The sequence below is a fragment of the Pholis gunnellus genome, assembly GCF_910591455.1.
Source record: "Pholis gunnellus genome assembly, chromosome: 1".
NCBI classification, from domain to species: domain Eukaryota; kingdom Metazoa; phylum Chordata; class Actinopteri; order Perciformes; family Pholidae; genus Pholis; species Pholis gunnellus.
The window spans coordinates 20,026,322-20,051,440 of NC_136528.1; the positions used below are offsets into that span (position 1 = coordinate 20,026,322).

At 42.5% G+C, this 25,119-nt stretch overlaps 1 protein-coding gene across 2 annotated transcripts; it reads left to right on the plus strand.

Moving 5' to 3' along the window:
• Nucleotides 1-287: 287 nt before the first annotated feature.
• On the plus strand, nucleotides 288-24,687 carry rnf111 (ring finger protein 111). Of its 2 annotated transcripts, XM_079165899.1 has the most exons (16): nucleotides 288-371; nucleotides 715-776; nucleotides 3,417-4,376; nucleotides 7,625-7,757; nucleotides 13,713-13,867; nucleotides 15,130-15,324; nucleotides 15,548-15,936; nucleotides 16,680-16,932; nucleotides 18,362-18,725; nucleotides 18,811-18,936; nucleotides 19,100-19,217; nucleotides 20,551-20,631; nucleotides 21,287-21,382; nucleotides 21,680-21,766; nucleotides 22,182-22,285; nucleotides 23,059-24,686. In XM_079165899.1, exons 3-16 carry the CDS (start codon nucleotides 3,500-3,502, stop codon nucleotides 23,174-23,176), a joined length of 3,096 nt encoding a protein of 1,031 aa, XP_079022025.1. In that variant the 5' UTR covers nucleotides 288-371; nucleotides 715-776; nucleotides 3,417-3,499; the 3' UTR covers nucleotides 23,177-24,686. The 2 variants fall into 2 exon arrangements, with proteins under 2 accessions (XP_079022025.1, XP_079022026.1); XM_079165900.1 differs by lacking the exon at nucleotides 21,680-21,766 and having other exon boundaries at nucleotides 23,059-24,687.
• The last annotated feature ends 432 nt before the right edge of the window (nucleotides 24,688-25,119 follow it).

The window sequence follows — 25,119 nt, forward strand, 5'->3', positions numbered from 1 at the left end:
GTATTTGGAATAGAGGATTTGAGATTTAGTAAAGTGATATATGCAAAAGAATGATGGATGAATTTCTACTATCCCCTGTACATGGGTGTATAATTACACAGAGCTTATCGTGCTCTTTTGTCGACACGTGTCCTCTCAACATAAGTCTTTTTTTTTTTGTGTATCTACCTCTTCAAAAAGTAAAAGGGATTAAGTCAAACTGTCGTAAAGTGTCGTAAAGTAGCTGAAGATTGGTCGCGATCTGGCGCCCCCGTGCGGCAGTCAGGACAACTACTCTCTTTGGATCCGAAGCCAGCGAACAGACGACCTGCTGGGTAAACAAGAGTGGATGCATCGAAAGGCAGGAATGGCAACTTCGTCGAGGGCGAATAGTGAGACATTTCTATCTTGTCAAATAAAAACACAACCGAGAGATCGCACCACCCTTTAAGATTCCACAGGATTCCTCTGCGGGTCAAAATGTGCTGAGTTTAATCTGGTATTCGCTGAGTGAAGTGGGACTAGCCTTCGCGTTAGCTTAGCTCGTAGCCGTCCAGGGCCCATTGCCTTCGAGTTTTGCTTCTCTGCTCAGCTCGGGACTGTGTTGTCAGTTTCACAATCTGAGCCACTAACGTCCTCGGATCGCGATGTCTTTGTAGGCCTGCCTAGTTGCATTTAGGATTAACATTTCGATGAGTGCTCGTTTTCAACGTTTTGTCATTATTTCCCCCACAGGATTTAACCTCAAATGTTACAGAAAGGACGGTGACACAGTTTGAAAAAGGACTTATACCCAGGTACGTGTTGTCTTTGTTGTCTTCTGTCTGGATTAACTGTGTGTGTCAGGCTAGGCGGCTAGCTGTCCACTTTGTTTCCCCTCGATTCGTCATCGTACTAATCTAAACACAAGTCACTAACGTTATATATTTATATTTCAGTGCTTTCTCCGTTAGCTCGAGTCTGTGTGTCCCCAGTCCCTCCAGCAGCATCTGTGGCTCAGACAGACAGACAGCAGCCGAGCTTATTGTAATTGTTAAGCGTTGTAGAAACTATGCTTAGCCTCCGTTTCAGGCTCGCTACTGTCAGGATAAATACATCTATGCAGCTCTGTGTTTTTCGCTTGCCTGGTCGGAGTGGTTGGTAGTTCGTTAGTATCGTTAGCAGCAGCTCAGCTGTCCTGTCTCAGTCGTACAGCTTCAATTTGGTTTACTGTTGCCGTTTCTGGTGCACCATACCATGTTTCTGCTACAAGTAGCTGCGGTTGGTGCACCTGATAGCATCAACAGTGTGTATTATTTAGTGTGATGTGGGCTTCTTTATTGGACATTTGCGTTATTCAGCCTTGGTGCAAGGGGATTTTTTTTTTTTGCTCCTCTTCATGGCTGTCCTCTGACGCCCCTGAATTCATGCATGTCATTGCGCAGCTTTCTCTGTGGCATCTGAAGGACTCTCACTTTTGTTTATAAAAGCACCAAAGAGCGTTTGTGGCTTATTTTAAAGAATCATCAATCAGCCACATTTCACAGGAGTTGCAGCTTCAGGTCCAGCTACATTATTATTATTATTATTATTATCATCATGAAATGAGTTGTGAATGTAGGATGAAAATGCATTGCTCGATACAGCTTTAGTCTATAACACAAGATCTAATTCATTGCACCACGCAGGAACATAATGAACAACTGCACAACCTAATGCAGGCCAATACAAATACCCTGCAGCAAACCAGGAATGTTGTTGTGTTACATTTTTTACTGAGTCTCTGACAGAGAGATGGGAACACTAAAGAAGTCTTTGTAGCTGTGTTTTCTTAAAAAGTATATGAGTCTTGACTTTGCTCTCAACTGTCCTACAGTGGAATAACATGTCTTTAAATGGCTTAATGCAGTAGTTGGATGTTTATTTTTAGCATGTTTTTCAGTCTTTGTTGATAGCAAGTTTGATTTTGATGAAGATACAACCACATAGGGATGTTGACAGACCATCCAAATCTCAATGTTTTCCTAAATCAGTTGCTGGAGTAGTGGCTCCATGAATTAGTTTTCTGATTACATCATATCAAGAAGTGCTGTTGGCTTGTTGGCTGTGGGCGATATCGCCACGTGTGAATAGTGCATAAGCCTGCGATTTCTCTTCACGCTGTCCTTAACATTATTAAAACACAGTTGATCAGTGGACATCACTGCAGATGTGCAACATACTTTGTGATTAGTAACACACATCTGCAATAGAGATATCCCTGAACATGTTGATCATAGGAGCAATCACATGTAATGTTTCTGCTTTTGAAATGCTTTTAAAGCATGTTTATTGTTTGCAACCATGTGAACACTTTGTGTGTGTGATTGCCTAAAAGTACACATCTGATCTGCTGTATTGGGTCACAGCATTAATTGATGAGTATTAGCTTCATAAAGCCTGAACTATTACAAATCCTTGGTGTATTGAACTGGGAACCGTGTACACAACAGGAAAAAAAATTACTTTCCTATTTCACTCCATTAAAACATTGGAACTGGTTCCTACCATGTAGCAGTATCACAATATCTTGCTCATGATAATTGGGTATGTGATATATTGCAAAAAAAGTAATCTTACTAGAGTCTACTTTACAGCAATGTATGTGAAACAGACAGAGTATATACCTATAAACCATCAGTTTTCTTAAAAGCAGAAATCAGTAATATACAAAATGTATTCATCGCATTAAAAACAGCCTTCATGTTTATTGACAGCTGACTTTTGGCTGACAGAGGGTGTGGTCAGCCATGTGCCAAAATACACATGGCGTCTTACCAGAGACACACTTTGTGTTGTATTTAGGAAGTAGCTTACATTTCAGCAATGCTGGAATTTGGCGTTGCTCTGGGAGACCTTACACCGCTGTGAAAACTCCTCCACTGTCACATAAGAGTCTGCTTCTCTTGGGACTTATTTGTTGGCCCAATCACACACACACACACAGACAGAAATGTCCCAGAGTCAAGAAACAGGAGATGGTTGATATCCTCTCTTGAGATCACATTTTCAGTTCTGTATGATTGATGGGTTGTGTGAAATCAACAAGAAGGCAAACACATCATTATTGACTCCATACTACATCTGTAATCAGCAACCGCGGGTCACGCTGCCTTCATCTGTACTAACAAACAAATGACTTGTCAGTGACCGAATGTTTTGCCCCGGATTGACCACCATGAAGTACTGTCATGGGCATATTAATGTTTGTTTTTAGGTCTGTGTATTGATCATTGAAATACTAGAAAACAATCTGTAATAAACATTTTGATTGATCATTTGATATGCTCTGCTGTAAATTGTTTTCTAAAAGGCTGATGTTGAACAATTCAGTGAAGACGGCGTAAGGAGAACTACAATTCAATCATATAATCTGCGTCATGATCACGTAATCGTTTCCTTTCTTCCTTATTCTTCAGGTTTTGTGACATGCAGCGGATAGCCGCTTAGGAACGGATGCGAGTGCACTTGCTGTTTGCCCTTTGAGGACGGACCTGCCACCATGAAGAGTGAGGTGCAGTCAGAGGCCCCCAGCATACAGGAGCACCTGAAGGAGCCACTGGTGAACCCAGAGCCCATGGAGGCCGCCAAGAGCTTCCCGAACAACATGGAGGTGATTGGAAAGGCAGGCAGCGAATTTGAGACCCTGTGTGAGTCCAGGCATCGGCCCCTGAGGGACACAGAAACGCACAGAGACTCAGAACGGACCCTCCCTGGGCGCAGAAAAAGAAAAGGTCAACAGGCAGGGCCGTCGGACTGCTCGCTGAAGGAGGGCCACATCAGTGAGAGTTCACTGGCCCCTCAGCGTCCCAGGGTAGAACTTTTACAGCACCCCAGTGAGGATGAACATAATCACGAGTCCTCTTTTAGTGACTGTGCTTCCTCCCCTTCCTCTAGCCTGCGATTTGGGGACTCGGACACTCTCAGCTCAGAGGAGGAGGGGGAAGCTGGAGCGACGGGGGGCCAACACAAGGCTCCTGCCCTGACAACGGGAGGAGCCGCTGGAGTTGGCCTGCACCCTGTTCTGGGTCGAACTCGGGGGAATCGCTCTCATAAGTGGGTGCGGTCTGAAGCTGAGCCAGTGCTGCTGAAGCGGCCGTGTCTGAGCAGCCGGCGGCCCCTACATAGGAAGCGCTTTGTGAAAACGGCCCCGGGAGGGGGCCAGCGGACTCAGAAGCAAAAGGAGCGACTACTGCTGCAGAGGAAGAAACGGGAAGTGATTGCACGTAGGAAGTATGCTTTACTCCATAGCACCAGTAGTTCTAGCGAGGAGCTGAGTAGTGACTCTTCCTCCCCCACTTCTACTGAAGCAGAAGAAGAGCTCTATGTCGATGTCAGCAGCACCAGCAGCCAGCCCAACAGTGCTACTGTAGCCACAGGTAACCACGACTCTAGTGCGTTTGTTTCTCTGTGTTGCATTTTAATCTCTGCATTCTATCCAACATATCTCGTTGAGGTATGGTTACATAGGCGGTATCATGTGGTTAAAATAGTTGAGGCTTGCGTAGCATAATACTGTGTGATCGCAGCGTGAGGGTTAGCTCTGGACTATACTAGGTCAGACTATGCAATGTGTTTGTAGTGTTGGATTTAGTTACATTTATTAATATATCAATTTTATTGATAAACAGTCAATAAAATAAACGTTGCATGGCTCCTACATCATATCAGGTCCCTTTTTTTAACTGTCTATATTAGATAACGTGGGTTTAATATCAACAGGCAGAATGGTAAATTATGGCTTCAGGATCTCTAAAGTTGCAGAAAAAAACAAATCCCAACCCGGCATGAATTATCGTTTTAATTGAAGAACATTGATGCAATGTGAATTAATATGCACTGAAGGGCAAAACCGAACAAAACAGAAACGGCTTGTGCCGGAGAAGAGGTCGACATGTGTTGTGCAACTTGCGATAGCAGCTGGACTTTTTCATAACAAAAATGGTTGCTAGTGTCATAATTCAAATAATGTAACACACATGTATTGTCATTTATCAAACTTTTATAACCCCTAGACGTCCAGTTCCCTTCACTGAACAATCAGAAATGAATTTGCTATAGCAGAAGGGTGATAATGGTAAGCAATCTCCCCTAGTGTGTGTTTACTGAAGCTTAATCAAGAGTCCACAGGTTCTCATTGTGTGCCAGGAGATTTCATTCTGTCTCTCAACCAGAGAAAGGGAAGTCACCTTGCTGCCTGGAGGGAAGGCATGCCCACAGATAGTTCTTGCCTTTCTCATGGCAACCTATTGTCCCAAGTCTATGTAAAATAAGAAAATGTAAGATGAATACATGAATAACATGAATAAGACTTTAGTCTGCATGTCTTTGTAATGGCTCAGCTGATAAAGGAATAGCTGCTCCCCTCTGCTTCTCATGGCCCCACACCTGGCAGTCTGTAATGGAAACTGCCGCCCTCTGTTACTGTTGGAGCAACGAGTTCATACAGCTCCTAAATGTAAACCATAGCTTTCTGCTCTCGTTCTCAGCCCAGTGTGCAGAACAGACGGACAAACAGAAGTCGGTATATCCTTTAAAAAGCCCCACTTTCACCCTGCTTCATTGTGTTGCTCATGAAGCCATTTAGCCTCAGCGGTGTTTCTGCTGCTGTGGCCCTACGGGACGATGGAAAGTTAGTTGTTGGTGGGAGGCAGATGGGAGAAAACTCGGGCACCGTTTGGTGACAGGCTTTGCATAGAGACAGCAGGTCTCGCAGGGAAAACAAGGCATTTGTTTACAGCAGGGGAACGCATGGAGGCAGGTGAAGAAGCCTTCTAGATGTTCAGTGTTGCAGCAGATGTGTGAAGTAGCAGTTTAAATCCTACTGCACAAATCTGGTGATTTGTCACGCTAAATTATTGGCTTCACCAATAGCAGTTACAAAGTATGATTGTTCAGTCTCAAGCATATTGCTTGTCCTGTGACCAAAAACTGATCAAGTCGCTGGTTGGACTTCAGAGAGTTGTTTCATGGACGTCTGATATTTCTGTTCCAGAGTTTGACAAACCGTCATCTTAGTAGTAGTAGTAGTAGTAGTAGTAGTAGTAGTAGTAGTAGTAGTAGTAGTAGTAGTAGTAGTAGTAGTAGTAGTAGTAGTAGTAGTAGTAGTAGTAGTAGTAGTAGTAGTAGTAGTAGTAGTAGTAGTAGTAGTAGTAGTAGTAGTACGTATCTTTTTTTTCTACCTCACCGAACACTGCACACATTGCTTAGAATTCTCTGCACGCTGTAAGTAAGGTGTTGTTGTATGTGGAGCCTCATGAAGGCTTCACCTGAGTCTAGCAGAGGGTGCTAAGCAGCAGTTCTCAGGAGACAATTGGAATAGAAGTCACACTGGGGAATTATGGCAAGGCACTTACTCATGTGCACGAAAACAAAGTATACTCTTCTGCAGCATAGAATCGAGTTACTTTGTTAGCCACACACACACACACACACACACATGTACATACTGTCGATGACATCTACTATCCCTCATAAAACATTGGTTGGAGATTTACATTGAAGTTTTCAGAGTCACGGAGGAGAAGTTGTGACAATAATTAGAAACAGACATGAGACTGTAAGCTGTAAATAAACCTGTATTGTCTGCTACTATGTGCTGTGTATGATCGGGGGGGGGGGGGGGGGGGGGGGGGGGCTAAAGTAATAGATCTATGTCTGGGCTTGAACCCTAAAGTGAGCCCGTAGATTAAGCTGTGCGTTCAGATATAGAAAATAACGCAACACAACACGTATGTGGAAAGTTAATGCCCCCGTTGGCCTCCAATGGTCTTGGCAGCGGCTCCATTGCGAAGGCTGAGGAGAATGATGCATTTGATTAGTTTACTTTACTTTAGCTTGCTTTGAGCAGCGCCTTTGATGAACTCGGCGCCTTGTGTGCGATGTGGGTGGCATTAATAGACATGCGGGACCTCTGGAGCTGAAATATTGAGATCTTCACTAAGTCAACATTCGTGTTAAGATATATACGTTTTCACTGAGTGCTCGTTCTATGGAAATTGTAATAATTTCAAACTAAAATGTCAAAACAACTATAATTATTACCGCTGGGAAGATAACTACCCTCATATCTCTTCTTTCTGATCTCCTATTGCAACCGTCTACTCGCAGTGAACACACCTGAGGGGGCTCTCATAGTATTTCGCCCAGGCAGAGATAAAGTGAGATCTAGTGCACAGTGAACCAATCACAGCGCAGATTTGGGAGCGGCGAAGGAGGGAAGAAAAGCCAATCCCAGTGCAAATAGAGTTGAGCACTGATGACCTACATTTCTCCTGTTAAACTGTTGAGCCTGAACATACTGCTGTTAGCATGATGAAAGTTAAACAACATGCCTTGATTTAGGCTCTGCCATTGAAAAAGAAAGAGAGCACTGGGAGTCTATGCTGTATGAGAGTAGACGACAGCCCGCACAGACTTAAATGTCTATACTTGTTGTTTGTTCGTTTATTTGCTATCGTTTAATTCCACATTAATAGAAGTAAAGTGTCACAATCCAATGAAGAGTAGTCGTAGTAGTTGTTGATCAAGTTTGTATTTTCTGGTAATTTAATTGTAGTTGGATGCTTTCTTTGTCATATTGTATGTTGTGTGTCTGCTCTATACTAAATTCATCTCGTGTGCTCAGGTGCCCTGGATGAGGATGTTGTGGTGATTGAGGCAACTCCAGCTCCAGCGCCTGTTGTTCCTGCAAGCGAGGAGATCAACGTCACCTCGACAGACAGCGAGGTGGAGATCGTCACAGTCGGAGATGGTTTCAGGTAGGACCCTTCAGCTTTTTCAGCATGTGTTGGGGAAGAAGAAAATGTGCTTCTGTTCATTTATCAGCTCAACTGCCCCATATGGCAAAGGGCTATGAATCAGGGGAATCGGGTCCGGAGTTTACCTTTCACACATATAGCAAACAACAGGAGATTGTCTGTGCCAGATGCGTTCTCACCTACAGGAAGTACTCCGTTTGGTTGAGGTGAAGGGTGGCAGGACATGATGCAAAAACCACCGGCCGGTTTGTAACTCCTCTTGCCGCTCTCTGAATCTGTCTGACGATTTTGGCGTTTTCTTCTTAGACATTAATTGAAATGACCCCTCTTCATCCCTCTTGGATGTTTGTATTGTTTCGTCATCAACACGCCCACTCGTACACCGTGAATGCTCCAGACAATGACCGGCTCTATTCACACAGACATTACACTGACTTTGAACTCGGGAGCTGGCAGTGGAAAGAACGTTTAGTACGTGGTCCGACTGATTCGGACATTTGCGTTCTCACATACAGCTCCACTGGGTAATGTCTAGATAAGTTCAGGGTTGCAGTGCATGTGTGAAAGGAGCTTATGGTTCTCAGGATGAAAGCGCTGAGTGGGTGGGTTGCAGTGTACTCCGGTGCTTTGCTCATGAAAACCCCATAGCTTACAGTGCATTGAGAGAGTAGGTTGCATGCCTTGTTGTTTATATAGCAACGTAACCACATCGCGCTCAGCGTCTATGTTATTTAATTCTTTCTAGAAACTGCTTCTGTAAATAAAGGTTCATAATTAGCCAGTGGACAGCTTGAGAGGTAGGAGCAAACAATGTCACTTTGAGCAGGTTGAAGGGTCCTTTAGTTATATTTCATATTAAAACAATATGTTACCAGTATTAGTGTATTACTTGTTAGTTGGCACTAAGTGCCACAGGAAGTGAAACAAATTTGGTATGTATAATTTTTGGGATAGAATACGTGAAGTGTTTTCAGATGCTCTTCTAGCTCCTTTAATGGGAATTAGGTAGACATTGTCAAAACATCTCAGCGAGGATTATAAGTAGACACACACACACAGTGGTATGAGGTTTTTCACCGGTAATGGCAGTGATGTGTGCATAATTAATTCCACGATATGAGAGCTTGAAGAGGAAAATGTCTGACGAGCTACTTGCTCACTGGGATATCTCTGACCACAAGATCAGCACAGAGCCAACGTTCATAATTCACTATCCGTGAGTAACTTCAAACACATTCTATACCGGAACAGACTGTATAACCTAACCCACATCATGGCTACCATATCATCACATAGACCTCCCTAGCTGGTGTGGACTTGTTTCAATAGGATAGTTGATAAGGCTTGAAGAAGGATTAATAAGTGGACAATGTAAGAATTGCAACACAGCGCACTGTTTCTCAGAGAACTGCTAGATATTTACAGTGTGAGGGCGATACATTAGATAGCTCCCACTGCCATTCTCTGCAGCCCACCGCATTTCACTCAATCTTATTTCCCAATTCTCATAAAATGACTTCCTGTCTCAACTCTCCCCTAATTTCTCATGTTGGTAATTATGCAGCTCAATTCACAAACCTCTGCCTCTGTGTTAACCTCCATCTGTATCCCTCACAGTATCTTTCCTTCCACCCTACTTTATACTAATGTATGAGTAATATTTTGAAAATAGTTCCCTGGCCAGAAGTGATTGCGCCAAGCTTGGAATGCTACGGCTTGTCTAATCTTCCTGTTTTCCCGACTGTCAAAGATGTCTTGGATCCCTAGAGAGAATGCAGGGATGAGCTTCCCTGAAGGGGGGATGGGCAGCAGCGAGCAGGAGGGCGGGGAACCAAAGGCCAACAGAATGAGCAATGAAGGCTTTGTTGACGCCGCCTGTGGTCCGATTTGTGAATGTGTGTTTGTCAATATAGGAACAATACAAGTGCACACATGCACAAATACTCACACATTCTGTGTCATGGCTCCGGGGTATTTTTTTTTTTTTTTTGTTATAGTATTTTGAGGATAATTAAATTGTTTTTGTGGTGGATTGCTTCCCCCTGATGCAACTTATTTAATTTAGTCCATGTGGAAATACCAAGTCAAACATGATATTCACCGACCTTCATAAGAATTAGAATATTCAGTTTTTGCTGAAACTTGTTCAGAGAAGTTATGACAGAGGTCATACAACACCACGAACTACATCCTCCAAAACTATCATGACGCTGAGCACAGTTTCAACAAAAACTGAACATTTGAACTTTTATGGAGGTAGGACTGTTGTGTTAGACTCTGTTAGTAACTGAGTGTATGTTGTCCGATTTTAAAACAGCTGCACAATTGCGTTCATAGCCTCAAGCAGACCTACATTGATAAAGAACATTCTCTCCTTTCCTTTGCTGTGTGTAGTGGTATTATCTGTCATGTTTGTGGACAGAGGAGTGTCTGTAACTTGTTGTGGACAGTCTCCTCTCTTCTTCCCCAGATTGTACAGAATGTTCAAATACAGTTCTCAACCAACAGCAGCACGTTACGGACATGAAGCAAAATGATACTGAAATTAGGGGGAAAACAACCATTTTTAACCCAAAGCTGCTCCTCGCACGTTGCTCAGTGACGTGCTGTCAGTGTGGATATGTCTCTGCTGGCTGTAGGTTTGTGTTTGTTTGTGTCGCTCCACAGTTCGCTCACTTGCAAAGCAGTGCATTATAAGAACAATAAAGTGTTTTAACAATGCACTGTGGGCCGTGTTTGGCTGTGGTTTTACCCAAAACGCAGTGAGTTACAATAAACAAGGATTATGTAGCTGATATGGATATTAAAAAAAACATGATCAGCTCCTGTTCTTATTCTGCATATCAGCTCAGGACAGGAAATGATTTGAATGCCATTAGACTTTCTGTGAGTACAAGACATACTGCCATCAGGATTCCAGAGTAGAGCCTTTCCGTCTATAGAAAAGTGATGATGTGGCTTCAAACAAACTGGTGTTAAAGTCACTTGCGTTGAACAACGGATCCCCAAACATATCCCATCAACTTTAAACTTCTTAGACCCGAGAGCCCCCCCAATTGGGGGGGGGGGCTAGGGGGGGCGACAGAGTACACACATGTAGTACAAATCACTTATGAGAATGAATAAAATGATTTTTTTATGATATGTCATATACCTACGTAACGAAGAAATTCTGAGCAAATGGACCGTGGAAGCTATTTTACTCAAAATATTTATCAATATATCAATATATACAAATATTTGTAGAGACTTGTAAGGGTTGATTTGGGGATATCTGCATAATTTCAAATCAATAAAATCAATAAAAGTGCATATTGTTTCTCAGGCGAACCTGAACATTTTCAATTTGAACTGTATGTTATCTTCATTCAGCGTTAACCAGTAACATATACACTGATATGTACACATGTTAACACATCTTACAAGTGTTAGTGTTATTATGCCATTAAAACTCTTTTGAGTATGGGTATGACATTTTCGAGCAGAGGCTTAAAAATAGGGCTAGGTTTAAAAAACTAACCAATTCCACTCAACCTGGAGATGAGACAGATTTCAGTTCACAGCTTTAGGTCTACACATTTTCTTTTGAACTTTATGATATTTATAGCCTCTGTCGTCTCATTTAAACATTAGAATATATATTTTATATATAGTTATTGTATGTATATTTTTCTTGTTAACGATGTGCTCAAGCAAAATGTAAAAGGCAGCTCTGTAATTGCAATGATACATTTTCTTTGTTTTAATATAAGTGATAAACATCAGTACTCATTATATCAGCCAGTTCTCTATTGGTGCCGAGAGTTAGAAAGTAAAGCCCTCGTAAACTTGATATGTTAATTACTGCAAAGTTTAAATCCCAAATAGTTTACACTAGAACACAGTGTTATTCCTTCTAACTCCCACACCGGTAGTTTCCTCTGTTACTGCAGCGCTCCTCTGGGGCTTGTGGCTCACATCACCTTGGTTTGGCACAACCAAGCCACCCATTCCCATAGTGTTCATGTTTACAATGTATTGTTTTCCTCCTGGCTTCACCCCCCCTACCCTCAGGAGATCGTGGCGGTAAACAGATATTTACAAAATAATCCCAGGTCTACTTAATTAGGAACCCCTCCCTAGTGGCTCGTCCTGCTCCCTCGGATCAACCCAGAGCTGAGGAGCCGGGCCAATTACCCACCAACACAACGTGTGCGTGTGCGTGTGCGTGTGCGTGCGTGTGTGTGTGTGTGTGTTGCTTTAGCGAGTTGTGAAATATGAAAGTTGATAAGCTTCCTCCTTCTCTATTCCACTTGCATTGTGCGGCATGTCTCGCAGGAAATTGAATTGGAAGCAGCCAGTATAAGCTGATGGGAATCCCCCCTCATCACAAACGGCAGTGAGAAAGGCATTTCCTGTGTTCAACACATCAGAGAAATGTGATCAAAGCCAAACTCTTTCAGCATAAAGAGGAAAAGATCAATAATTTAACCATTACATTACTATTAATGCATGATTTACACTTTTTATACAGTACAATATTGAAATCTTTGAACTCATGTACTCGCATTTTGATCACCAGCAACAACACACCAAACGTGTTTGTGCCATAATTCCAGTTAGTTAAGTTTTTGAGATGCTTTTGAAATAGAAAATCATTTTTTTTTTTTTAAATGTTTTATTGCCAACTTGATCAAGTGCATAGTTCCATCCATCTAGTCCTTGTACCCACTTCTTCCTGTACGGTGATATGTAGCCTGTATCCATTGGGGGGGAAGGCCAGATAAACGCAAAGAGAGTCACGTAACACTATTTATATATTAATAACACATTGTATTTATAAAGCTCTTTTCAAAATTCTCAAAGACACTTTACAAACATTAAAATCATCATTAAAAAAAGCTAAACACTAAAAACCTAGAACACACATTCGTTGACGCCAAGAGCCAGTTTAAAGTTTCCAATTCACCTGACCTGCATGTTTTTGGTCCCTGCAAACACAGGCATTAACAATTTATTGAATTACTTGATCATTTGTTATGTTTCTATGTCTTAATCAAGAGTCACAAGCTAGTCTATGGTTTAGTTTGACAAACCAAAAGCTCCATAGCTACAATGAAGACTGTGGATAACACGGCAGTGCTTTTGGCACTCGATGAACAGCATTGTCCCTCTGCTCCTGTGCAACGCTCTCGGGGAACAACGGTGAACTCCCCAAGCCTCAGAGCTCCATGGTATCCGGCTTTACGGCACTCACAAATAGTCCCTTGTCCCTCAGGCTCATCCCTCCTCCCTCTGATCACCTGGCGTTACGGCACTGTGGGGGGAAATGCGGCTATTCCCTGGGCTCTCACTCCAGTCTCAGAGAGCAAAGGGTAGAGCGATGGCAGCCTTTGAGAGAGAAAATTAAAAGGACGAGAAAAAAAGGAAAGGCAGGGCAGGAGAGGTACAGAGCATTGCAGCGAGATATAGGGAAAAGGGAACAATGCTGATATTTAGATGAAAGTGGTGACAGAGCTTCATGATGGCAGTCCAGAGGGAACACACCATCTGTAGTTTCTGACATTTATAACGTGGATGTAAGTAATTCCACCTATGTGTGCCAGAGCTAGGACAATGGAATTATACCAACATACCCAATTAGATTAGAGACGCTATTAATGGAAGTAGTTACATCAATGCTTTTCCTGCCAAGTCAAGATGTCTGCCATGAAGAAAGGTGAAGACTGTTTGTTTAGTGGCTATTTTATTTCCTACACTAATGTGCTCACCGGTTATTATGACCGGAGCCAAATGCTTTTGTCAGAATTGCCCGCTGTTGCTTCTTTGCCTACCTTTGCACCAGCAGGCTTTTGTCAAAGCACACCGCTGTCCTGGAAATGAGCTTGAGAGTCTGGGAAATACTTGAATATTCCTGGTTCTTCTACTGCAGTTGGCTGTAATATTTTTTTTATTTTTTTATGTCTATGTCCACAGGTCACGCTCAGTGGCGGGTCTTGGCAGGATTTGGGCTAATAGCTGCTCCCAGAATCGTCTCCAGGAGCCACGTGGACGTCACCGACTCTCCACCGTCATCCAACCGCTGCGGCAGAACGCTGGGGAGGTGGTAGATCTCACTGTCGATGAAGATGGTAAGAATAAAAATAGGGAAAAATCCTTCATCCACATACTTTTTAACTGTGTTTGATTAAATTAAAGCTACACATCGTTTCAAGTCATCTGCCAGCAGTGATGCCTTTTTATATTTTTCTGTCTTCTGCTGCAAATATGTGGCGTCCTTAGACTTCTCACGTGATCTGTGATAATAGCTTTGAATTGATAAAGTCAAATTCATGACAAGGTGAAGAAAAGCACCTTCACAACTTTAATGCCACAAAGTTTCTTCAGGTTTCTCTTTTTTAATTCAATACACACTCTAACTCTGGAAAAGTTTAATACATCTGTACATTGTAGATAGAACTCATAACATCCGTTTTGCACATGTTTAATGGGCATACGTTATTAGTTTTTCCTCTTATGATAGTGCTTGTGTTTTTGATCTTTACACTACTTTCAGTGTGGTTTCGTTCACTTGCTGCTGCTGTGACATGAGCAATAAATAAAGTATCTATTGATCTCTATCTAAATATGTGCCAGAGATGGAGAAATCATCAACTATAGTTTTAAAAAACTGCTAACAATAACAGTTAACAACACTTATATTTTTGATCTTGATAACTTGTTGTTATGCTTTCACTATTAACTCATGTTCATCAATTAATCACTCAGCGATAAGAATTAAGAGTTTAATGTTCTACATTAACCCCCTTTTACTATAATCGCTATAAAAGGGGTTTACTTCGTAGCCGAAGGCATTTGTGTGACTTTCTTTATCAGCCCACGCCCACGACAGACAGTAAATGGTAGAGCACTAGAGTATTAAGAGTATTTGCATCTCGTAGGAGAAAGAGGGGAAATTAATTTGTGAATATGAAAAGCGGATGTAGTGCACACACTGGAATGCTAATGAGGACTGCTGCTCTCCTGCGCTTCTCTACAAGTACACACATGCTTCAGTCCACGCTGTGCAGGGTTTTTATTCCAAGTGTCAAGTTGGATTTGAGGTTGTCACACGAATTGTGAAAATCATGCCTTTTTAATCTACAAATATAAATTGGTACATCTACATGGTGTTATATTGAATCAATAAGGCTTTGTTAACCTTTATTAAGGTAAATAAATTACATTAATCGTAGGAGGATTTGGAAAACAAAACGCACAAAATCAGATACAGCCCCCTCTCGAGTTGTGTGCTCTTGTATGACTTTTTAAATGCATTGACTCTGGTGAAGTAATACCCGTCGTACAATGAATGCACATTAATCCTCCTTTTTTCTTTTTTTTTCCTCGACAGATCTCTCAGTTGTGCCAACAACCTCTGGCAGCATTCACCCTCAAACAATCAGGTCATCCTCTTCATCATCTTCCCATCATGCCTCTACCTCAGAGCTCCATGATGCCCCAGGCCCTTCCACTAGCTGCCCAGGCTCAATACCTGAAAGTATGCACACGCAGAGGCCAAGCATCTCTGCTCGCACAGCCGCAGAGGGTAAGACAGGACATGGCATGTTAAAACTAGCTGCTGGAGACCAATTCATTTCAACTCTTTTGCTCTGAGGCAGTTGGGGTCCAAAATGACTTCCTTTCAGCTGTTGATATTATCCGAAATGTTTGCACATCAAAGTGTGAAGTGGTCTATATTGTGTAGTCACATGTCGCCATAGGTCATCTTCTAACCCGCTGTTTCCTCCGATACCTTTTACGCTCATCAGAGGACGGTAGACCAGGTTTGTCAGGCACAGCAGGAGAAAACACAGGCACGGCCATGCCCAGACTGCCATCCTGCTGCCAGCAGCACTCCCCGTGCGGAGGGCCCTCCCCCGGTCACCTGTCGCTGAGCCACTCCCATTCAAGCTGCTTGCAGGTGTCGTCCTCTCAGCAGACCAGTGGCCCTCAGCACGGCCACGGTCACGGCCACAGCAACGCTCACCACTTCATCCACCACGTCCATCACCCAGCTCCACAGCCCCCGGGCACCCTGCCTTTTCAAGAGCCGAGCATCCCCGTGGAGCGACCCAGTGCTCTGCCTGCATCCTGTGCCGGGGTCAGCAGCAGCAGCAACAGTAGTAGTAGCAGCAACACAGCCCACTACCATGACCAGGTATGCCCATGCCGCATTCAGTAACAACATACTGTGGTCAGCAGCCTCTAAACGGCTAGCATTGTGTAACGGTGAGCTTGAACAGGCACGTTCTGATGATAGGAATATCCCTCAGGGTGTTGCTGAATGTCATAATAGATAAACCATATCGGCTCAATGTCCCACATTGATTCCTAGCCGTCATAAACGCCTCTCTCTCTCCACACAAAACATAATCTAAAAATCTGTCTGCAGGTCAGCCTCACTCTGGGTTGTTGTGAATTTATTTAGCTTTTGAAGCAAATATTAAAGAAGATTAAGAAGTAGTCTACAAAGCACGACACAAAATGAATCTATGACGAGTAGTGATTGAACAATTTCGTTGTGTCATTAAAAGTATGAATAATGTTTGATTGAGGTCAGTCGGTCACGTTTTAAGTATTAAAGTGTCTAAAATGGTCTTTTCTTTGCTAACTTTGTCAAAGCTTCACTTAGCATCATCCTCCCCTCAATTATTTAAGAACTTGTCACTAATGAAGATGCTCTCGCCATCTTGAAAGGGCATTTAGCAGGAGACTGAAGGCAACACAAAGGTTTCTCCTATATTAATAAATTTTTTTACTTTGAGAGAAAAATGCAGCACAGAAAGGACGACTTCATCGTACACGATACCGTACATGACTAGAGCGTGACTCATTCAGCATTCCACAGGAGGAGTTCATCCCTCTTCTTTCTATAACATCTCCTCCACCTTCCCTCCACAGCAAACACTGCCGGTGGACCTCAGCAACAGCGGTATTCGGAGCGGTGGAAACAACGGGGCTAGTTTCCATGGCAGCACCTCAGCCTTTGACCCGTGCTGCCCGGGCTCCACCTCACGGCCTCCTGCTTTCGTGTCCCAGGCCACCCCTGGGCCCAGCCAGCCAGCTGTGGTGGAATCGTTCAGCGCCTCCATGGTGGCTCAGCCTCAGCCACAAACGCAGCCCCAGCCCTGCAGACATTACATGCACCCCTCCTGTGAGTATATTGGCGTATGCAGGACAGAAAACATGACATGCACCTCTGTTTTAATGGTCTTTAATGTTTCAGAGCAGAATTTTTGAAAGTCCAAAATCAGACTATAGCAGATTTAGTCATCCTTTTTCTGGTCAAAAATAATGTTTTTAATAAGTAGTATCTGCCTCAATGTGACCTCCAGAAAGCTGGAGTTACTGCTTTATGAAACATTTGATTGGTTGTTTATAAATAAGGTCTCCATCTACTTAAATGGGAATTCCATTGAATTAACGCAAAACTAGGGGGCGCAATTATGAAATAAAAAAAATCAGAAACCAAAAAAGGGAGAAATCTATATAAGCGATATAAGATATGCTGTCGCAGACAAATACAATTTAATTTCAGTTGGACTATCATGTGTGCTACTGCATTTGAAGAATCCACTTATTTGCAGTGCCAGTGCCATATTGCTTGCGAAAATTGGAAGACAGCTGCACTTCTAAAACCTAATGCTAATAGTAATTAACAGAGCCTGGTGGTTAATGTGCCAAGTGCTGTGGGAACTGCACCAGGCAGCAGTAGTTAATTGATCATTCTACTCGGCTCAGTGTGGAGAGTGAAGCGGCGTGACGAGGCTCTCTGGTGGGGAAGTAGTAAGACGGTTAGTTGCTGCTGGTGCTCACGCTCGCCTCTCCTCCTCGTTGTACTGCTGCGAGTAGCAAGGACGTCTGCACCAAGAAGAGCTACAACAATAGAACAAATGAATATTTATTAAGTGGATGACTCACAGTCGTGAACTTCTGTCTTTGCCAGAGAACAGAAAAATGCTACAAAGGCATCATCTTTACCACGATGAGGCGAGATGTTTGTCTGCTGGCATAAAGTACAAATGTAGAACTCTGTCGTTTTGTAATAAGCCTGTTGCAAATCCCACAAAATGACCCAACACCAAAAAGTTAATTGATCCTTTTAGCATGTATTTGTGTGGCCTGATGTAGCTTAGTCCTCTGTGCTGTAGAGCGCCATTGAAAACATCCTGCTCAACCAAAGACAAAAAGAGGGAGCTGGGGATCCAAAAAATGATTAAAAACGCATCACTGAGCCACGTTGTTTGGACTAGCTGACATGTTTGTTGATCACAATGAATGTCGCCCGTGTCGAGTATTTCGAGTCAACGCCGTATGCACCTTCCTGCTGCCGTGAATACTCATAAATACATATTTTTATATACTGAAAGTATACATTCGTGCCTTCAGTAAGAATGGATGGACTTGGGGATGAGTGCCACAGACGGGCGGGAAAAGTATTGACGGAGAGACTCGCGCATTGTTGCCGGTTGTTGGATTTGGTCTTTCCATGGGATTTGTTTACAATAACAAAAATATGTTATAAGTATCTTATCCTTTCGTGTTTAAATATGTTTGTTTTTTTTCTCTTTCCTTAAACCCAGATGGCTCTCTAGCACGCTCACTGCATCATCAGCCCTCCTCCGCCTGTCCTCATTCCCATGGGAACCCCCAACTTGCACCTCAGCCCCCTCCACAAGGCGAATACGTTATCCCCCACACTGTCACCTTTCATCCGCCACTGCCATCCCACCCTGCAGGCCACGCCGTGCCCCCTGCCCCTCCCCCACCTCTGTCTACCCACCACCTCTCTAGTTCAAGTGCCCCACTGGCCCAGCACCTGCCTACGGACCACCAGACCCTGCCGCACCATATGCCGGCGCTGGGGGCCTCGGTGCAGAGACTCCATCAGCACGAGATACTGCAGAGGATGGAGGTCCAGAGGCGCAGGATGATGCAGCACCCAACGTGAGTACCGCCATCACCCAGCTGGTTTTCCCCCTCATCCTGAGTATTCATATTATTGTGACCCTGTACTTTGCTGTCCCTGCAGACGAGCACACGAGCGTCCGCCTCCACACCCCCACAGAATGCACCCCAACTACGGCCATGGACACCACATCCATGTGCCACAAACTATGTCTTCCCACCCTCGCCAGCCTGAGCAGAGAACAGCATGGTCAGTATCGGGCAATCGAGGTCTGGCAGATGGCTCGTGTTAGTTTAACGGCAGCTAATCAGATATTGCACATTTTGAATGTGGCTCTATGGTTCCTTGGTTTTATGCTTAGATCGACCAGAGAAAGTTTTGACGTAATGATGACTAATGCGTTTGTCAACAGGGAGCTTGGCATCGAGGCTGGAGTGACTGTGGCACCGTACCCTTCAGGGCACCTGCACTCCCACCTGCCCCACTACCACCCTCCCCCCAGACTGCACCACTTCCCCATCCCCTTCATGGTGAGACAAACCCTCGGCACAAATGCCTACATTAGCATAAATTAGAAAGAATCACTTTTATATAAAGTCTGGCTTAGATTAATGGTGTTGGCCCCCTTATTTATAACATCAGTTATTTCAAGGATGATTTGGTTAACCACATGAATAATGCAGTAGCAATTAATAGTCGCTCATCAGGCATTTCAAGTGCACACTCAACAAATCCACAAGCCTCGAGACAGATCCTGTGCAAACGTCGTAGACAGTTTCCTGATGTTATTGCTTTATTACTTGGTCACCCTCAGATATACCAACGTTGGTTGTCTTCCACGATCAGTTCTTCGCTGTAGCATCGATGCAAGTGCACTTTAAGTCAGTTTGCTGTTTTCCAAATGCTTTGAGCATGTCCGCAGTTCATCACAGCATGCATGCTCAGAATTAGGGCGTACAAATATGGAACCAAAAGCATATGCAATTGAATGTTGATGAACAGTCTCGGCAGAGTTCATTAGTTTTAATTTGTATACGTCTATGACCTTCATCATTGCATATTTGCCATGTGAACACTTTCATCGGCCCTTCTAATACATTTTAAAAGAAAATAAATCTTAAAACTCAATTAACATGTTTGAACTGGCACTACCACTTACACAGGGTAGTTTAACTTAAAGCGGCTATGATCTATATTTCTATTGTAACAATGTATCAGATGTTCATAACAATGAACCTACAAGGAGTTAGTATTCAAATCTGCAGCTCGCCTCGGCTTTATCGAGCTTCATAGTGAGTTTCAGCTCATCGTCCAGCTCTCAGCTTCCCCGTTGGCGTCAATGTACACTAACTGCTCGGCACCAAACAGCAGACAGACCCGACTAGCGACTAGCTGGTGATCATAGTGGAGCATTTAGCCGCTAAAGAGTTAAAAGGAGAGTATTGGACAGTAAATTCATCAGGTGGCCAGAAACACGACTCCAGATGAAGGCTAATGCTGCTCCGTAACTGCTGGATGTTTAAATAAGAAACTCTTTACTAACAAGTTCACCGTAGCAACTTAAAAGATGACAATGTGCTGAAGTGAACTCTATTAAATGCAGGTTCAATGTTACTCTCTGAGATAATGCCTGTTACTATACTTGATACAATACTACAGCATCGCTCGAAGTCAAATGGCTCAGCCACTAATGGCATGCATTATATTGAACCCTCACCAGAAGCTTAAGAGTAAATAAAAGTCTGTGGAATTCTGACATTAAAAATGAGCCCTCTGAGTCCAGAAGGATTCAGTTATGAGAGAGACATGCTGAGATAATTCTGAGGAAATGTGCTGTGCATGTTTTTCTTTTGTCCCTCACAGCACACTGGCATATCTGAAGTGACCTACCCGCACATTCGGTACATCTCATCTAGAATGACTGGCTTTGGAAGAACCTATGAGGTGAGGACTGCTTTCATTTATTTATTCCTTTTTAAATGTGTTTTAATCAGTCCAGACACAACTCAGACAATTAAAATAAATGAATTCCCATTTCATTCATCGCTGCCGTCATCATCATTAATGTTATAATTGCTTCACTCAACACCGCATGGCTGATCAATATTAAAGAGTTACTGAACAGTAATAAGAGTACACATTTGATTATTTGTATTCAAAATAAACAGTCCTCAGCTGTCACAAGGAAAAGCAGGATGTGATGATATAGCGGAAGTGCATACAAAGACAAAGTTTAATATCTTGACAAAATCTTAACTCAATGTCCACTTACTCGTTTCTTTCCAAAGCACTCAGCCACGTCACGGTCTTCATCACTGGGTGAAGTTAATGTCGTGTTGAATGTTTCCCTGAGCAAGACACTGAACTCTAAACATTTTATAAACAAGTCTAACTCACTGACTCACAGGGTTCAACCCCTAAATCTGAAAAATGATTGAATGAAAAGCCGACCTTTAGTCAGAAAAAAACACCAATGAGGAAACCGGTCTGACCCGGTGTGCTGCCGTTTCGTGCACCGTAAGAGGAATTATGCAAAAGAGCCACAATGTGCATCTGTCCATCATTCTCATAGCGGTTTGTTTGTACTGCATCCATTCAGGACCTGCTGCATTTAGAGGAAAGATTGGGGACTGTGAACCGAGGAGCCTCTCAGGGAACCATAGAGAGGTGCACTTACCCACACAAGTACAAGAAGGTGAGGCGTAATGAGAGAGTGTGTGTGTGTGTGTGTGTGTGTGTGTGTGTGTAGCTATGTATATATGGTGTATTGGATTTTGCAGAGACTGTCTATAGTTGTGCTTGTCTGTTACAGTTTATTCTGGGACAGAGTGCGCAGTGGTATTTTGTGCTCATTGCAAACGTCTGATGTTTAAGCAGAAATACTGTAGTGTGTTTTAGATTGCAGCTGTGAAGACATTGTTGAGGAAAAGTTTCCATAGAGGTTTCCAAATGTATCTAAACAAGCAATCTGACACCCTGCCACCCAATACAGAAGGTGTTGGAGAGAGACATTGACCAAGAGTTAACCCCTGAAGCTTGGGCATCTATTGGGAAAAATATGCTCGCAACCCCAGAATCGGTGAGAAATAATGAACAAATCAATTTGGAAACATGTCTCTGCTCTCGTGTACAGTAGATGTTAGTATTAGTCTTGGGGGCCAGGGAATTCGGCTCTAGAATAGCTTTGATTTGGATGATTTGTATTTGTTTAGCACAGAGACGACAGATAGAAAGTGTTTGTTTTCATGACAAAATGACCATTCTCTCTGTCCCCAAAGGAATTTGTATTTTTGTCGAAATGTTTGTTCTAAACAGTTCTTTATAGGCACTATATTTTTACTCTAACCTAATACGTACGCGTTATGTCACCACAGTGTTTAAGTTGAGCAGTGTAATGTGTTAAACAGAGAGTGGATTAATAGGATTATTAACCATATGTAACCAATCGATGCTTCGTATCAAAAGTCATGTTTCCAAATGTTTCTCACGAACAGAGAAAGCTGCTTATTAAGCAAGACGAAGATGAGGGGGCAGATGAAGACACAGAAGAAAAATGCACCATCTGTCTGTCGATACTGGAGGAGGGGGAGGACGTCAGGTGAGTAGCTCCCCGCCTGGGTGTTTGTGTTTTGAGTGTGTTCAATTACGCTTTCAGGGGCGGGACATGTGGGAGGGCAGGTGTAGTTGCTCCATTCTGCCACCGTCTCTGGAGATTTGTATTCTTTTAAACCCAAAGGTGTAGTAATCAACAAAAAACCCCAGAGTGCCTTAATATTACCGGCCCCATGGAACTGCCTCTTGGCACTCTTTTCTGCCCTCTGTTGGTATAAAAGGAAGTGATGAGTGTAGCGTGTTTATCTTCTCTTTTTTTAATTAAATGAATTATTCAGATATTTGAGGCTCAGGCTTGAGATAGATTTTTTTTAAAGGATAAGGCTGGTGATATTTTATACACTACAAATCCCATGAAATGACCGAAACCCAAATCTGTTTCTCAGTACTTTTGGTTTACTCGACCCTGTCTGTGGCATTAAGCCCCAAACCCATTTGTCCCTAATAAAGAAACAAATAATATATTGTTTCTTTGGTATAGGTTTGTGACAAATATTGCTCCAAAATTAGCAAATTGTGTATTTATTGGGGACTATTTTCCACCATTGATGTGGTGCTCTATGAGCATTTACAGCAGCAGGACAAAGATAATGAAGAAACATGTCACCCGCTGTAATGATGGTGCTCACAGATGTTTCAAACTGTTTCTGGACAACAATGGAGCTCTATGGCACGGAGAAATAAGCTCTGGCTCCACAGGCAGTATTTGTTAGTAGCCTCAAGTCATTGTTTGTTTTGCCTCTTGTGTTTCCCCTCCAGACGCCTACCATGTATGCACCTTTTCCATCAGCTGTGTGTGGATCAGTGGCTCCTCACCAATAAGAAGTGCCCCATCTGCAGAGTGGACATTGAGGCGCAGCTGTCTGCTGAGAGTTGATGCTGTTTTTTTTTTCTAACCACCCCTTTTGTTGAAAATTTATTTTGAGATCACATTAATTTTCTCTTCAGTACTGCAGTCAACCAAAGATGGCATGAATGACCTGCGCAGCTCTACTACGAGAAAATTAAAAACAAAACACCTGACAAAAAAGCATTGAGCCCAGAGTGCCAGCTATCACATATTACTACAACAGCTAGAATTTTCCATCAAGGGTTTAAGATTTTATTGTATTTATAAAGCTTTTATGTAGCTTTTGATTGTTTCCTCAAGTGTCATTTTTTGTTTTGTTTTTCTGCATGTTTCCTTGCAATGCATTTCTTTGCACATATAACGTTGGCTTATTACAGCCTAACAACTCGCAGGTGAGGATAGCTGCTCTAGTAAAGATGCATTTCTGTAAACCTAATGCCTTGCTTTACTAGAATGTCACCCTCAAGTAAAAAAGACAAAAAAAAACAAAAAAAAAACATTGCAGGATTCATTTTACCAATCATTGTATTGATTAGTTTGTTTAGAAGATGTGGATTGTTAGTGAAAGATGTTTTTTAAGTAAATCAAGACATTCCTACCTAGGGAAATATGTTAACAGATCAGCTGCTGTATTAGTGCACACCCAGTATTTCTAGAGTGGAAATAAACTCCAATGTTCACCTCACGTCCCAGAATATGCACATGCTTTGCTACGATTACACCTCCCTCCAGCACCTTCATTTGACAAAAACACCGTTATCACCATCATCTGTATTTTTGAGAACAAGAAAAAGAATGTCGCATCCCTCTCTTGACTGTTCTAAACTGAGCGATTGTTGGGACCGGCTGTGAATCTTTTCTTCATTTTGTTTGGGGGGGGGGGGTTCCTCCCTGCAGACGGGCCTGTGACGATTAACTCGGTTTCTGTAAGATGATCTCAGGTCTACATGTGTGCAAGACATTTCACATGAGCCTGCAACCTGGGATCATTTGGTCAATTTGATACCGGCAGTGGTGTTGACTTAAGTTCCTCTCCGTGTGTGTGTGTGTGCGTGTGTGTGTGTGTGTGTGTGTGTGTGTTCAGAGGGAAATACACAGCTCATTTTGGGATAAATATTTACTGCTTGTTCTCGCACTTCAAACCATTTTATCCACCCTCCCTTTTGTCTCTCTGTAGTTGAGCAGCAGCGACCTTTTTGGCTGCTGCTGAAAGAAAAACACTAATACTGTTGATTAACTTACTCGCATAGACTTGCACAAGAGAGAAAAAGGTAGGAGAATAGTAGTGAATATGACTGAGGCCATGTATTTCCACTCTGATGAATATTAAAAAAGGAAAAAAAAAAAAAAAAAGATATTTTGAATGGAGTGTTGAAATGCAGTACTTAAAGCAGGTATCCATGCATTCATTGACTTAAAAGGCACCAGGATCATATTCTGTGGGATTTATATTAGTTTAAAAAAATAATATTAATAAACTTGGATAACTCTTAATTGAGTCTTCTTCCTGGTCTCTTTGAAAATCATGTTTGAGTGAATGAGTTCTTGATGAAACGTCTATTTTAGGAAATGTCATGAAAGAGCTTTGTCTTACGATCATGAATCAATTGAATGAGTTTAAAGATAAAAATCTGTGAACATCTCGAGCGTGTTTAAATATGTGCTGTAAATGATCAGATGCAGTAAGAGTTTTAAGCGTTACCCTGGGTAGAAAGACTATTTTATAGAATATATTCTCTTTTCTGAGTTGTATTTTTAAGTTGACACAATGTCAGTTCCATCTTTAGTTTACGTGTATGTATTTTGATTAGTATTAAATGAGTTTGACAGATTTAATATGTAAATGTATTTGGCACAAATACAATCCAGATATACAGGATGGTAAACTACTCTTAAGTGCAAGATTTCACTATGACAATCCTTTTTTATTTTGAAGTTGCAAATTAAAAAAATACTAGAAATTGTGAAAT